At 44.5% G+C, this 12,327-nt stretch overlaps 1 protein-coding gene across 5 annotated transcripts in view; it reads left to right on the top strand.

Moving 5' to 3' along the window:
* Window positions 1-12,327, top strand: part of NCAPD2 (non-SMC condensin I complex subunit D2) — a 28,568-nt gene that overhangs the window by 9,294 nt on the left and 6,947 nt on the right. For all 5 annotated transcript variants that reach the window (XM_072925881.1, XM_072925878.1, XM_030266873.4 and 2 more), the window contains 11 exons: window positions 1,356-1,477; window positions 2,399-2,608; window positions 4,573-4,747; window positions 6,231-6,315; window positions 6,451-6,584; window positions 7,568-7,700; window positions 9,225-9,309; window positions 9,414-9,575; window positions 9,814-10,028; window positions 11,638-11,749; window positions 12,076-12,199. In XM_072925881.1, the coding sequence (XP_072781982.1) occupies window positions 1,356-1,477; window positions 2,399-2,608; window positions 4,573-4,747; window positions 6,231-6,315; window positions 6,451-6,584; window positions 7,568-7,700; window positions 9,225-9,309; window positions 9,414-9,575; window positions 9,814-10,028; window positions 11,638-11,749; window positions 12,076-12,199 (1,557 nt within the window). The remainder of the gene's footprint in view (window positions 1-1,355; window positions 1,478-2,398; window positions 2,609-4,572; window positions 4,748-6,230; window positions 6,316-6,450; window positions 6,585-7,567; window positions 7,701-9,224; window positions 9,310-9,413; window positions 9,576-9,813; window positions 10,029-11,637; window positions 11,750-12,075; window positions 12,200-12,327) is intronic.

The raw sequence follows: 12,327 nt of genomic DNA on the forward strand, positions 1-12,327 counted from the left end.
AAAAAAAAAAACCACACACAAAATTCAAAATTAAAACCTTTCAAAACATTCCTCCTCCCACCACCCAACTCCAACAAACCACAGCGAGACACGTTTGGACCCTTAATCAAGTCTTCACCCTTCTACATAATCAATACTGAGTCCATCAGGGGAGAGAGGAGTTCCCCTTGCACCATAGACCCCCAGGAAACACAGCTGCCACCTCTTGTGTTTCCATGTCACACATGGCACTGCCCAGACACACCGGCCAGTGTGACACTCTCCTCTCCATGTCACAGTGCTCTCACCACCGTGCATGGACAGAGACTGCTTATAGGGCCCCTTTAAGGATGCTTTGCCAAGGACCACCAGGAACAACAGTCCAGTGTCTCATTTTGGGACTATAGTCCCCCCCATTTTCCCCTGGGGCCGAGGGTCCAAGAACAGAGATCTCCTTCTCTTCTTCTCTGAAGACGGAGGGCATCCTCACACCCTCCTCAGCTCTCTCTGTTCATTCCTGAACTGGGAGTTGCTGAAGGAGTCTCTTGGCTCACCATTGCATCCCCCTAAAATGCAGTCTCTCTTGGATGAAGGATTGGTTCAGCCTATGGTTAACAAGAAGAGTCCAGCCAAAAACCACTCCATCATCTCCCCCTAACCTTCCTTCCCTAACATCTGAGGTCCCAGGCTGTCCCTCTTCCCTTCAAACTGAGGAGGAGTAAGATTTCACAAAGCCTTCATTTCACAGAAAAGGGTTTAAAGTCCTGGACTCCCCGGACAGCTGAAACCTCAGCCCAGGACTCTGTCTCCCATCTCCCACGCTGGGCATCTTCCCCCCCCGCCCTCCTTCTCCTCTGCCAGCAAACTCCCAGGTGTCTGCAGGCTCTCTATCGCTTTTCCCTCTAGGCTGGAGGGGGTGAACAAAGACCTTTCAGACGTTCTCCACCCTTCTGTCCGCAGGAGCTGGCCCAGCTCGGTTCCCAATCCTTCACCCCCTGGCCTACCTCTGCAGGCCACGTGGCTTTGATGACCAGAACCAAAGAGGGCGAGTTCTGGGAATTCTGCTTTTAACCCCTCTGTGTTCTCAGAGGCGTGTCCACCTTCAATTGGTCACCCCAAGTGTCAGTATCCAAACCTGACCCCTGACTAGAATGACCTCTTCCTTCTGAAAAAATTCTTCTTCCGTGTCAAACCACGACAATCACATAGGGTGATTTCCAGTAACATTATGCTGTAGGAAGAGATTGATGTGGGCAGCCAGTACAAGATGCTGATAGGAGCTGCTTTCCCAGGTGTTCAGGGCAAAGTTGGATAGTTTCCCTTATGTTCTGCTCTAATGTGTTGCTGATACTCTCTTGGGCAATGTCATTGTCCAGGAGGGCAGCCCGTCTTACGCAGAAGGCCCTGTGTCGCTTCCAGGGAAAGGAACCTTTCATTGGCCCTGGGGAGGAAAACGAGGAGGCAACAATCCTGGGTGTTCTGAAGAGACTTTTCATAGGTAACTGTATCACTCTTGTCTGTTCCCCAAGTCCAAGATAATGCCAGAGCAGATTAAAGCCCTCTGGAATGCTCTGTCCCTCTTTCTGACCTCTGGGGCTCAGCTCTCCCAGAGCTGCACCATCACTGCATTATTCACTGTTCAAGTACCTTGGCATTTTAGCTGGATCATACTGATCTTAATTTTTGGTTGGAACAATTCCATGGTCCCAGTAGAAGGGCATTTTTGGTGCCTTAACTCACATATTGTCTGAAGGAAGTGAAGGCAGTGTTGCTGCTCACACCCTTCTGCCCTATCTGAATTTGTCAGGAGTTCTGCTTCCTGAACAGGTAGTGGCACATAATGCTTACCCCTAGCAGCCTTGACCAAGTATTTGGTTCAAGCAGAGTCTTGGTTATCTGGGGCCTGAGCCTCTGGGTGTATTTTCAAGACTTCACACTCTTTGTTTGGTGTTTGTTTCAGCATCAAGTTGCTTAGCCAATCATGTTGAGGATATTTTTGTTGGAAGTCTACTGTCTAAAAATCTTTACTTTGTGAACTCTCCATACTTGCACAAACTTTGCTATGGAGTAGTAGCGTTTGCCTTCTCTTGGTTCCCTTTTAGGTCCCTCATCTATCTTTGGGGAATTACCAAGTTCAGATTAACCCAATAAGCATTTTAATGGTGTTTACCCCAACTGGACCATGCCCTTCCATACCCTTTTACCAAGCTGGCTTTTTTCTGGAGCATCACACTGTAGTAGTGGAACTTGCTCCACAGCATGCCAAGATTTTGTAGCTATGTCTGATTGCAGAATTTGGATTTTTGTATTCTGGCTCTTGGAAGGTGTCACTGTGGGATGGGGAGAAGGTTAAAATGCCCTGAACTGTGCCTGTATCTCTTGTATTTCAGTACTGTTCACAAACAATTGTGCTGTGTAGGTTCATGCCCAGGTGAGAACAGTGAGGATCCTCCACATGACAACAGCAGTGACAAGATTGAAGAAGTTGTACAGGAAGAGCAGCCTCAAACAGAGCTGGTCAAACAGAAGATGCTGGTGCACTACCTGCAAGATGCTTACAACTTCTCAGTGAAAATCACAGAAGCTCTGAACCTGATCAGCAGGATGATGTATGAAAATTCTGTCTCAGGTATGTGAAATAACCTTTTTTTCCACATTCAGCATTTCTAGATCTTTCCTTGCTTGAGAGAAAACGGAGTGGTAGAACTCCAGGAGAAGGAGAAAAGATTGAAGGAGCTGCTCTTCATTGAGCAGATGTCATAGACATTTCTAGGGTATTGGAAAAGCAAGCACCATCTAAATGAGTGTCATGAAGGAGTAGAATAGGGCATGAAGAGGATTTTTAGGAATATTTATTTATTTCATGTCTATTTATTTTTTTTAATGCCAAGGTTGAAAAAGATTGTTTTAATATGTTTAAAAGTTGTTTTTAAAAAGATAGGAAATTAAATGTATTTGAACTTTCTGAAATGAAAAAAAAGGGTGACCAAAGTGAGTTCACTTGTGGAAGCTATCCTGCCTCCTGTGGGGAGGCATGGATGTTCATCATCTGAGTTGAGGTTCTCCTAAAGTAAGCCTGGCCAGTGAAGCTGGGTTTGGTTATGTGTTCAGTGCCCTGACACAGCTTCAGCTGTTATGCTGGCCACAAGAGAGGAACTAAGCAGCTGGTCTCTTCTAACTCACCTTTCCTCAAACTTTATTCTCTAGTTAAACATGAGCCTGATCAACAGGTTCTGTGGCCTGGTCCTCTTCAGTGCTATAGAGAAAGGTGGTGATCAGAAGGCCTTTGAATTAATTCAGCTGTTCATGTGTCATATTAGAACAACTGTAATCACTTAGACTTTTTTGTAGTGTTTATCAGAAATTGACATTTCCAAGGGATGAAGGGCACAAGTCCTGCTCCCATCCTCTCCAGCACATCCACTTGCACAGATCTGGGGTGTGGATGGGTGTGAGCACTGCAGTGCCCCAGACTTAATGCAAACACTTCTGAGGCTTCATCTCTGTTGAGGGCTCATGTTACTTGAGATAAGCATGTGGGCTTCCCCAGCAAGGTTTGGTGTTATTAGCTATTTGCACACATGAAACTCCTGGGTTCAGTGTCTTTACAGGTCCTTTGAAGTTCAAGGCCAAGAAATTCCCCTACCTGGTACTTAAACACCTGGGGCTTGATTTTGGGGATGTTTTTTTAATGGATGCACAAATTTTAATAACTTTTTATCTCCCTGTTCTCCTGTGCCGTAGTATAAGGAAGGCAAATTCAGTGTCTGAATAGCAGAGGTGTTTTGAGACCTTGCCTCCATTTGGAGAGAGTATGCTGCTGGGTAAGGAAGGGACTCATGCTAAGGGATGTGTGTGCTCAGATTTAGGCTTTTTAAATTAAAGATTTATTATCTGAAGATTTAAAATTTTCTTCTGTTGCAAATTTATGTATTCTAGTGTGAGTGGGGACAGGGAAAGCATACCAGCTCACCTGATAGATATTCTTAATTCTGATTTGTAAGGGCTTATACTGGTAAAAGCTCTTACTTAATCAGAGGTCAGACTCTATGAACTGTTTGCTGCAGTACAACTCATCTGATCACTGCTGTGGATGCCTTGTGATGCACTCTAACTTAATGGGTTTGGGTTTTTTTTTGTCTTATGAGAAGACTGGGCAGTCTATTTCAGGAGTAGTCAAACTGGAACCAAACACAGTATTCCTTACCCCATTTGTACATCAAATAGCTTAGTACCTCTGGTTATAGCATTGCACTGAGGCTTATATACAGCTGTCTGCTGTGACTGTGAGATCTTTTTTCTCAAAGCTACTGTTTCCCAGAAGAAAATTTTGTTTTTCTCAAAGATAGTCTCTGTGCTCATTCCCAAACCATATCACATTGGATTTAGCTGTAACATTGTTAATTTGTGTCTCTTTTCTGGGACATCTGCATCTTTGTGCTAGTGATCCCATTCTGACTCAAGCCCTCTGCAGACAGTAGCAGTGATCTCTAGAAGCTTGTTCTGAGACCAGCACTCCTATGAATTTGTTTTAATGGCCTCTTTAATGGGAACTGGGGAAGAATTGCACTATCACAACTGTTCTCTCTGCAGTGGTGCAGGAAGCCATTGAGTTCTTCGTGACAGTCTCACAGTTTGGCGTGCCCCAGGCACTGCTTGGAATCCGCAGGATGCTGCCCCTCATATGGTCAAAGGAGCCTGGAACTAAGGAGGCCGTGCTGAATGCCTACAGACAGCTCTATCTGAGCCCCAGTGAGGATTCAGAGAGGTATGGATCTTCCTAATCAGATTTTTTTTCCTTTCCCTCCCCCCATGCCCTTTCTGCTGTTAAGAATGGGGTATGGACAGGAGGAGAACTGAGAGTTGCCATGCTTCATGCTGAGGTGAAACATAAAGTTATTGTGTGAGTATCCCAATCTTCCTGCAGAACCTACTGCTGAGCTTCTGTTCTTGGTTTGTCATAGAGCTCATGTGTAGGAAATTCATGCAGCAAAACTCTGTGAGACCTTGCAAAGCAGATGCTGACAATTGAAGTTAAACTACTGTCAGGCACTAATATTTATTGTTCTCATATATCTCACTTTCATACAAAGCATTGCCTAAATAGTCTGGGTAGAGTCCCTATCTGATAGGGAATAAGAAGTGTTAATTATGAGTGTTTCTCTTGCCAGCAGGGTTCTTGATTGGCAACAATGAATTTCAGCCCATTAGGAGTCCCCTGTTGATATGGAGTCATCCCATGTCCAGGAGTCTTATATACTTCACTCTTTGGGCAAAGTTGTTGGCCAATGTCAGTTGTCCCATTTTGACTTTCTTATAACTGTAGTTGTTCATCCTGCTGGAATAATAAGAGGAACAGTGTGGTCTCAATTTGAAACTATATATTTCTGTTACCAGACCTCAGTTTTTTTTGCTGAGAAGTCATACATGCTGTGGCGTTGGTCACGTGTAGGCATTCTACTTCTTATGTACCCAACACATTCCCCATTTCTTTGTCCTTCACACTATACAAGGTTGGTTCTTATTTGGGTGCTTTCACATGTATTTCTATTTGTATTTCAGTCAAACCAATCTTAAATATTTTTCTAACAATTTCTTAGATAGGAGGATTTTAAAGGGTCTTTGTTGCTGTTCCTTCTTGAGGATTTGGTGGTGGGAGCTTGCTACCACTTGCAAATTTGCTTCTTCCATACTAGAAAAGAGCTGTGTCTCCTCTCTGCTGTGGCACTTGCCCTTTTTTAGTGTTTACACACTTGTAAATCCCGTTGGATACATGTGCAATAAGATAAGTGTGATTCCTGGTGAGATGCACCATAACTCGCCCTCATTTGTACCATCAGGGCAATAAAGAGCACGTGCTACTTCTTACTTCTTCCTGATAATATTGCCTGGAAACAGCACTTCTACAGTGCTCCATCCTCATTTGTCCATAGAGAGATTTTCAGTTTCTAGGGAATTGTACTTTGACTTGTGGTGGAGAATAAACTGGGAAGTGGCTGCTTAGTGCCTCTGATTAGATCTTTAAACATCATAAGGAGCACCAGCGCATGAGGCAATGGACTTATCAGGCATTGTGGCCACTGGCACTTGGGTGGCTTTGAGAACTCAAGCTTGTTGTGGGAGTTTTCCTAATCCTGTGAATCATCTCTGTTATCCAATAAATGTTTTCAGCTCTTTCAATAGGGCAGGAATTGTGACAGTTGCTTTTTCTTTACCTTTTAATTTTTTTTGCTATTTTTCCCCTTTCTAAGGGCCAAGACACAGGCCCTGGTGCACTCTCTCTCTCTCATCATGGTGGATGCATCACTGGGAACGATACAGTGCTTAGAGGAAATAGTGAGTATTTGCCTTGCCTGGCTTTGGGTTGTGTATCTGTTTTATTCAAATGGTAGTCATTGCAGATTACGTCTTTACTTTGAAGTCCATTCTCCTTTGCCTCTCTCTGATTTTTAAATTGCATTCCTTTTGCAGATCTCAGAGTTTATGCAGAAAGATGAAATAAAGCCTGCTGTGATCCAGCTGCTTTGGGAGCGATTCATGGAAAAGTCTCCATGCTCGTCGCTGGAACGCCGCGCTGCTGTGATGCTGCTGGGCATGATGGCACGGTGAGCCCGGGGCCAGGTCGAAGCCTGTGAGTGGAAGGATGTACAGGGAGTCGATTTTTATTGAAGAACTGTGGGTGCTGCATCAGCTGACTCTTCAGCTCTAGCTTCAAAAATAGTAACCCTATCATGGGGTAATGAAGGCTGGAACTAAACATAGTTGTGCTGGATCCCACCAGCATGGCCTCTGAATGATTATGATAAAATTATTTTCCTTGTGTGAATGGCCATCCCTTCCCAGAGTTTACAGTGTCACAACTCTGCAGTTTTGTCTGTGTTTGGATAAGAACAGTGAGAAGCTGCTGAGTAGAGAGGTCTGGAGCCTTTAGCATGAAGAAAAATGCATCTGTTTCACTTTCTGGGGGCAAAAAAATGTATCTGCACTAAAAGGTTTTCACTTCCTTAGTTTCCCAGCCCAGTAACCCTTTGGCATTCAACTTGCTCTTTTTGCTGTTCTTACTTCAGTCCTTCATTAGTCAGAAACAGGCCTGCATAATGATAATCCTAAAGTTCTTTCACAGGCAGAAAGGGGAACGGGTGGGTGTGGATTTGGGATAGGCTGTTTTTGGATAAATGTTGGTTTGGTTTGGTTTGCTTCCCACAGTAGAGGAAGGAATGGTATCTTCCTCAGGCCATATTTCCTGAGCTCCTCTACTCTTTCCTATTTTCCAACATTTTTGTTTTTCTTACCCCTGTAAGTTTTGGTCCTTTCTGATAGGAAAGAAGAGTCAAGAATCTTCTTTTTTTACAAAGAGGCTGTTGATCACTTTGGAGAAACTCATCTTCTAGTGGACAGTGTACTACACTGGCTTCTGTGGAATACTGCTTGCTGTTCCTCTAGCTGTTTCTTGAGTCATTTGGATGGGGTTTTTTTTCCCTCTTATTCAAACCGCTTCCTTCCACAAGGCACAAGGAGTATTTCTCTTGGTTATCCATATTTGTGTAAACTTTCAGCAGCACCTCATGTGATATCTTCCATTCCACAGAGGAAACCCAGAGATCATAGGTAGCAACCTGGACATCTTGGTGACAATGGGGCTGTCTGAGAAGGCGTGTGAAGACTACAGGCTGCCTCAAGAAGTGTGCAATGTTATTTCCAAGCTTCCTGGTAACCCTAAGGTAAGGCTATGGGTTTGTTCTTGAGGTCATCCAGAAACAAAGAGGGGAAATTGTTTGCACGGAAGAGAGAGGTAATTAAATTTTTACAGATTTTGAAATTAAGTAGGTTGAGAGCATTCAGCAGCACTGTCTGGAAAGCTTAGCACACATCAGTGAACATGTAATAAAAGAATTTTCATTAGGCAACCAGCTGAATTCAATTAGTAAAGAGTTCAGTGCACAAGAAAATATGTTTTCCTTTCAATTTTCTTCTTCAGACTCCTAATTCTAAACTGATTTGTGTTTTCTCAACCATGAAGCCCTTTCCTCTACCAATGTTTTCTGGTGGTGTGATTCTTTTGCCCATCCTATTAATTGATATTCAGGAGTTGTCAGCTGTACAGCAGAATATAAAACATGAAAGGCTTTCAAACCTGTCCATGTTGTACTTAGAACAACATGATGGTTAGTGGCTTCTTTCCCTGGGAAATAATTTATACTTTTTTTTAATACACTTGGAAAAAAAAAATCCATTTTTTTTACTCAGTCATTTGTGGCATTTTGGTTCAGGAGTTCTATCACAAAAGCAATTCTCCTTTACAGAGCAGCATCATTCTGTGACAGCCCCTTCCACTGGGGATGTTGCTGCATGAACTTCATTAATTAATGCATATCACAACTTTCTTATATGTTCTAAAGATGGCTGTAATTCAATTTTTGGTTGACTTAAGTCTGCAGTTAAGCTTGTATGTGAAAAGGGACTGAACTGAAAATATTTGGTTGACTGACTGGCAGTAGCTCTTCTCCCCCATCCACCCTCCCAACCAGAAATTTAGTACAGAGGACAGGATTGTGGTGAATCAGGAGTTCCTGTTTCAAGCTACTGAAAGCTGGTAAATCCTCAAGTAAATTCTGTTTTGTTCAAGTATATATTCATCAGGCAGATACAGGTGTGCTGGGACACCTCAGGTATTGTCATACTTGGTTTAGTAGTTCTCTAGGTTATCTTATTCCCAACCTAAAAGGTGGTGTGACTGATACAGAATATATGCAACAACCTAATTGTGAGGTAGTCTTGAATCCAGACCTATCCTGTGTTATTTCCACTGATGATATTTTGCTTGTAAACAAACCCATATGGTTCTGGAGTACCCCAAGGCAAGTTGACTTACTGTTGATGACTCTAAGATGCTCCGGAGGTTTCCCTCTTTATTTATTGCAGAGAGTGAGTAAATAATCTCAGATTTTAAATGAATCCTTTTGATATTTCAAAAGAGTTATTTTGATTTAAGGTGAGATGGTGGAACTGTCTGGGTTGGCCTGGGATCATCATTTAGCCAAGCTTTAAATCCACCCAGTGTAGTCACCATGCTGTTATAAGTGACAGTAATGTCTCTCCTGTATGTTTAGCTGCAGAGCAGTACTGAATGTCCCTGGCATGTGTTTGATTAACACTGTGCACACAGGAATGTTGAGTACTGGGAAGGGCATGGGGGGAACTCATGTGCTGCTCCCATGGGAGTAACTCACCTGTTTTCTCTGCAGGCAGCACTGGAGAAGAGCAGTGCCCCTTTTCGACTGCCACAGAACCACATGCTCTTTGGTTGCCTGAGTGAGACTGTGAGTAAAGGTGAGTTCAGGTCAGCAGGAGGTTTGGAGGAGATGGGGTTGGGCTGTGAGACCACCTGTGTTATCATTGGTATGTGTGGGTACATTGCTCCCTCTTCTCATCAGGCTTTGCCCAGCCAAGCTGCCACTGGATCCCCTTCATGGAGGCAGCTGTAACACTCATCTACCAGCTGGCAGAAGGGGCAGAGGAGATCTGTGCTGGCATCCTGCATGTGTGCAGTCAGCAAGCCCTGGAGAAGCTGCAGGAGGCTGATGAGCAGAAAGCTGGTGAGGAAGAAAGCTGATGAAGGAAATCTACCTATGGTTTCCAGTGCTGCTTTGAGTGGCCTTGAGTAACTGCAGGAGAACAGAGCTGAGGGGCTGGTCGAAGTGTTGGCATGGGAAGGCACAAGTGCTGTGAAGGAGTCTGTGGAGTGTGAAGATGGGTTATATGGTGAGATGTGGCACTAACTAATGGGGAGGAGGTCTAGATCAACACTGAACTGTGGCCATTTCTCTCCTTTAGATGCAGGGGATTCTCCACACAGAGTCTCTGATGGTGCTGGCAGTCTCTCCACATTCCTGCTGCTGCACCTGGTGGCCCTTGTGGGACAGGTGGCACTGCAGCAGGTAGCATTTTTGGAAGTGTCAATGAGTACAGAGCTACGCAGGCGCCGCCTCCTCAAAGAGGAGAAGACCAAGAAGCAATCTGACACCAGTGCAAAGAAGCAAAGACCCCAGGTGAGAGCAAACGGGTTTTTTCCTAAACTTCTAGAGAATTCAATCCTGAGGCTGCCTGAGGTACAGGGCAATGTGTGCTTCAGGAATAGAAACAGGCATGTGTTGGTCAGGATTGACAGGGAGAGCTGAGGTCCTTGAATGAACCTATTCACTAGGACTCCCACACTGGTCTTGAGTTTTGAAGAAGCAGAGGGGAGGGAGTGAAGGGTGATGTCCTGGCCATGCTTATCCTCCTGCTTCAGGCAAACATTCCCCTTTCACTCATCACCTCTTTCTTACCAGTGCAGTCTTTTGCAACTGATGCAGTAGTGGTGAAGAAACATCCATTTGTGCCCTGAGTTCTCAAAAAAGTCTTTCTAGAACCCCAGTCCAGAAGACTTGAGAGTCCTATTCTCTGTTAGGTAGTAATGATGAAGGTTTAACAGGTTTCTAATATGACTTGGATGCTACAAATGCCCTGTTTGTGGTACATTTTCCAGAGTGTAATGAGGCTGACTTTCCTGGGTAAGAATAGAGAAAAACGTTGTGTACATCTAGGTATCCAATCTCTGTTAGATGTTTATACTCCTAAGTCTACAGAGAACTTTGTAGTTCATTTCCTCATCCACCTGCTTATCAGTGTCACTACCATTTTCCACACAGGAGGAGGTTATTATGAGATTTTCAAAAAAGTAGCAGCTGGATACAGATTTCGTCCCTATTGCAATGCCCATGTCTCCTTTCTTCCCTTGTGTTGCTTTTTATTTGCTATAAGGCTTCCCATAATCTTGCTCACAAAACCAGCAATTCAAAGGCGGCTTTGAGTTTCTTGCTTTTAGTATTTGAATGTCCCTTAAGTTATGCAGGACTCGCACACTGATGCTGGATGTCTCCTAGGTCTGTTTTGTCTTAGTGGTGTCAGTAGTTTAAGTTTTCTTTACATTCTGGACTCCTCATAACAAGAAACACGTGGAGCTCCTGGAGCAGGTCCAGTGGAGGGTGATAAAGATGATTAAGGGACTGGAGTATCTCTTAGAAGGAAAGGCTGAGGGAACTGGGCCTCTTAGAAGCCTCAAGACTGAGAGGGGACATCATCAATGTCTGTAAATATTTGAAGAAGGAGGTGCCAAGAGGATGGAGCCAGACTGTTCTTGGTGGTGACAAGCACTAGGACATGAGGCAGTGGGCAGAAATTAATGCACAGGAAGTTCCACCTGATTATGAGGATGAACTTCTTTATTGTGGGGGTGACCAAGCACTAGAACAGGTTGCCCAGAGAGGTTGTGGAGTCTTCTTCATTTGAGATACTCAAGAACTATCTGGACACAATCCTGTGCAATGTGTTCTAGGAAGACCCTGCTGGAGCAGATGATCCAGTGTGGTCCCATCCAACTTATGTGATCTGTGATTGGTGTTCTGTAGCATGTGGACTGGCAAATCCCGGACTATCCCTTCACAGCTTCATTCAGTTCTTGGGGAAAAGTGGGTTATTGCACTCTGTGTCAGTCTGTTCTCCACTTTAGTTGTGCAGCTGGTAACATGCATCTACCTCACACCGGAGAGAAGAGAACCGGTGAAGAAAGAGGTCATTGCTGCCTGACATCTTTCTCACAGTCTCCTCTCTGCACAGAGCACAGGGAATGAGACCACTATGGAGGAGGAGCTGGGCCTTGTGGGAGCCACGGCTGATGACACCGAGGCCGAGCTCATCCGCGGTATTTGTGAGACAGAACTTCTAGATGGTAAGTGTGGCTGCCACCGAGGAATATTGGCTGGCTGCCTGTGTGACAGAGCAGGTACAGTGGGTAACAGGTCCTGAAGGAGGAAGGCTGTTTCCTATAATTCCCTCCTGTCAGGAGGAAGCACTGTCATTTTCCATGGTGTCAGTTTCCATGTAGGCTGCCTGTTTCTTGGCTCTCCCTTTCTGGAGGTGGTTGTTCAGTGGTGAAAGTTGAGTCAACCAGTTACTGTAGTTTGCAGCAGCTCTGAGATAAATGGAGTAATTGTTCTTAAAGCACGGTGCACAAACAGTGCTCTTATGCTCACTGTCTTTATCCCCACTCTCTAGAGAAGCACCTGCTCTCTGCCTTTGTTCCTCTGGTGCTGAAGATCTGCAACAACCCTGGACTCTACAGTGACCCGGCACTGTCAGCTGCCGCAGCCCACACTCTTGGCAAACTCTGCGTGATCAGGTACTGCTGAGCCACGCAGGAGTTCTTTTCCCAGCCTTCCTAGTACTAAAGCACAAGCAAATGTTGTGATTCCTTTCCCAAGGAAAGAACAAACACAGAGTGTTCATAAATTGCTTTTTTTAAAACTG

The sequence above is a fragment of the Taeniopygia guttata genome, chromosome 1 (genome assembly GCF_048771995.1).
Source record: "Taeniopygia guttata chromosome 1, bTaeGut7.mat, whole genome shotgun sequence".
In the NCBI taxonomy this organism is placed as follows: domain Eukaryota; kingdom Metazoa; phylum Chordata; class Aves; order Passeriformes; family Estrildidae; genus Taeniopygia; species Taeniopygia guttata.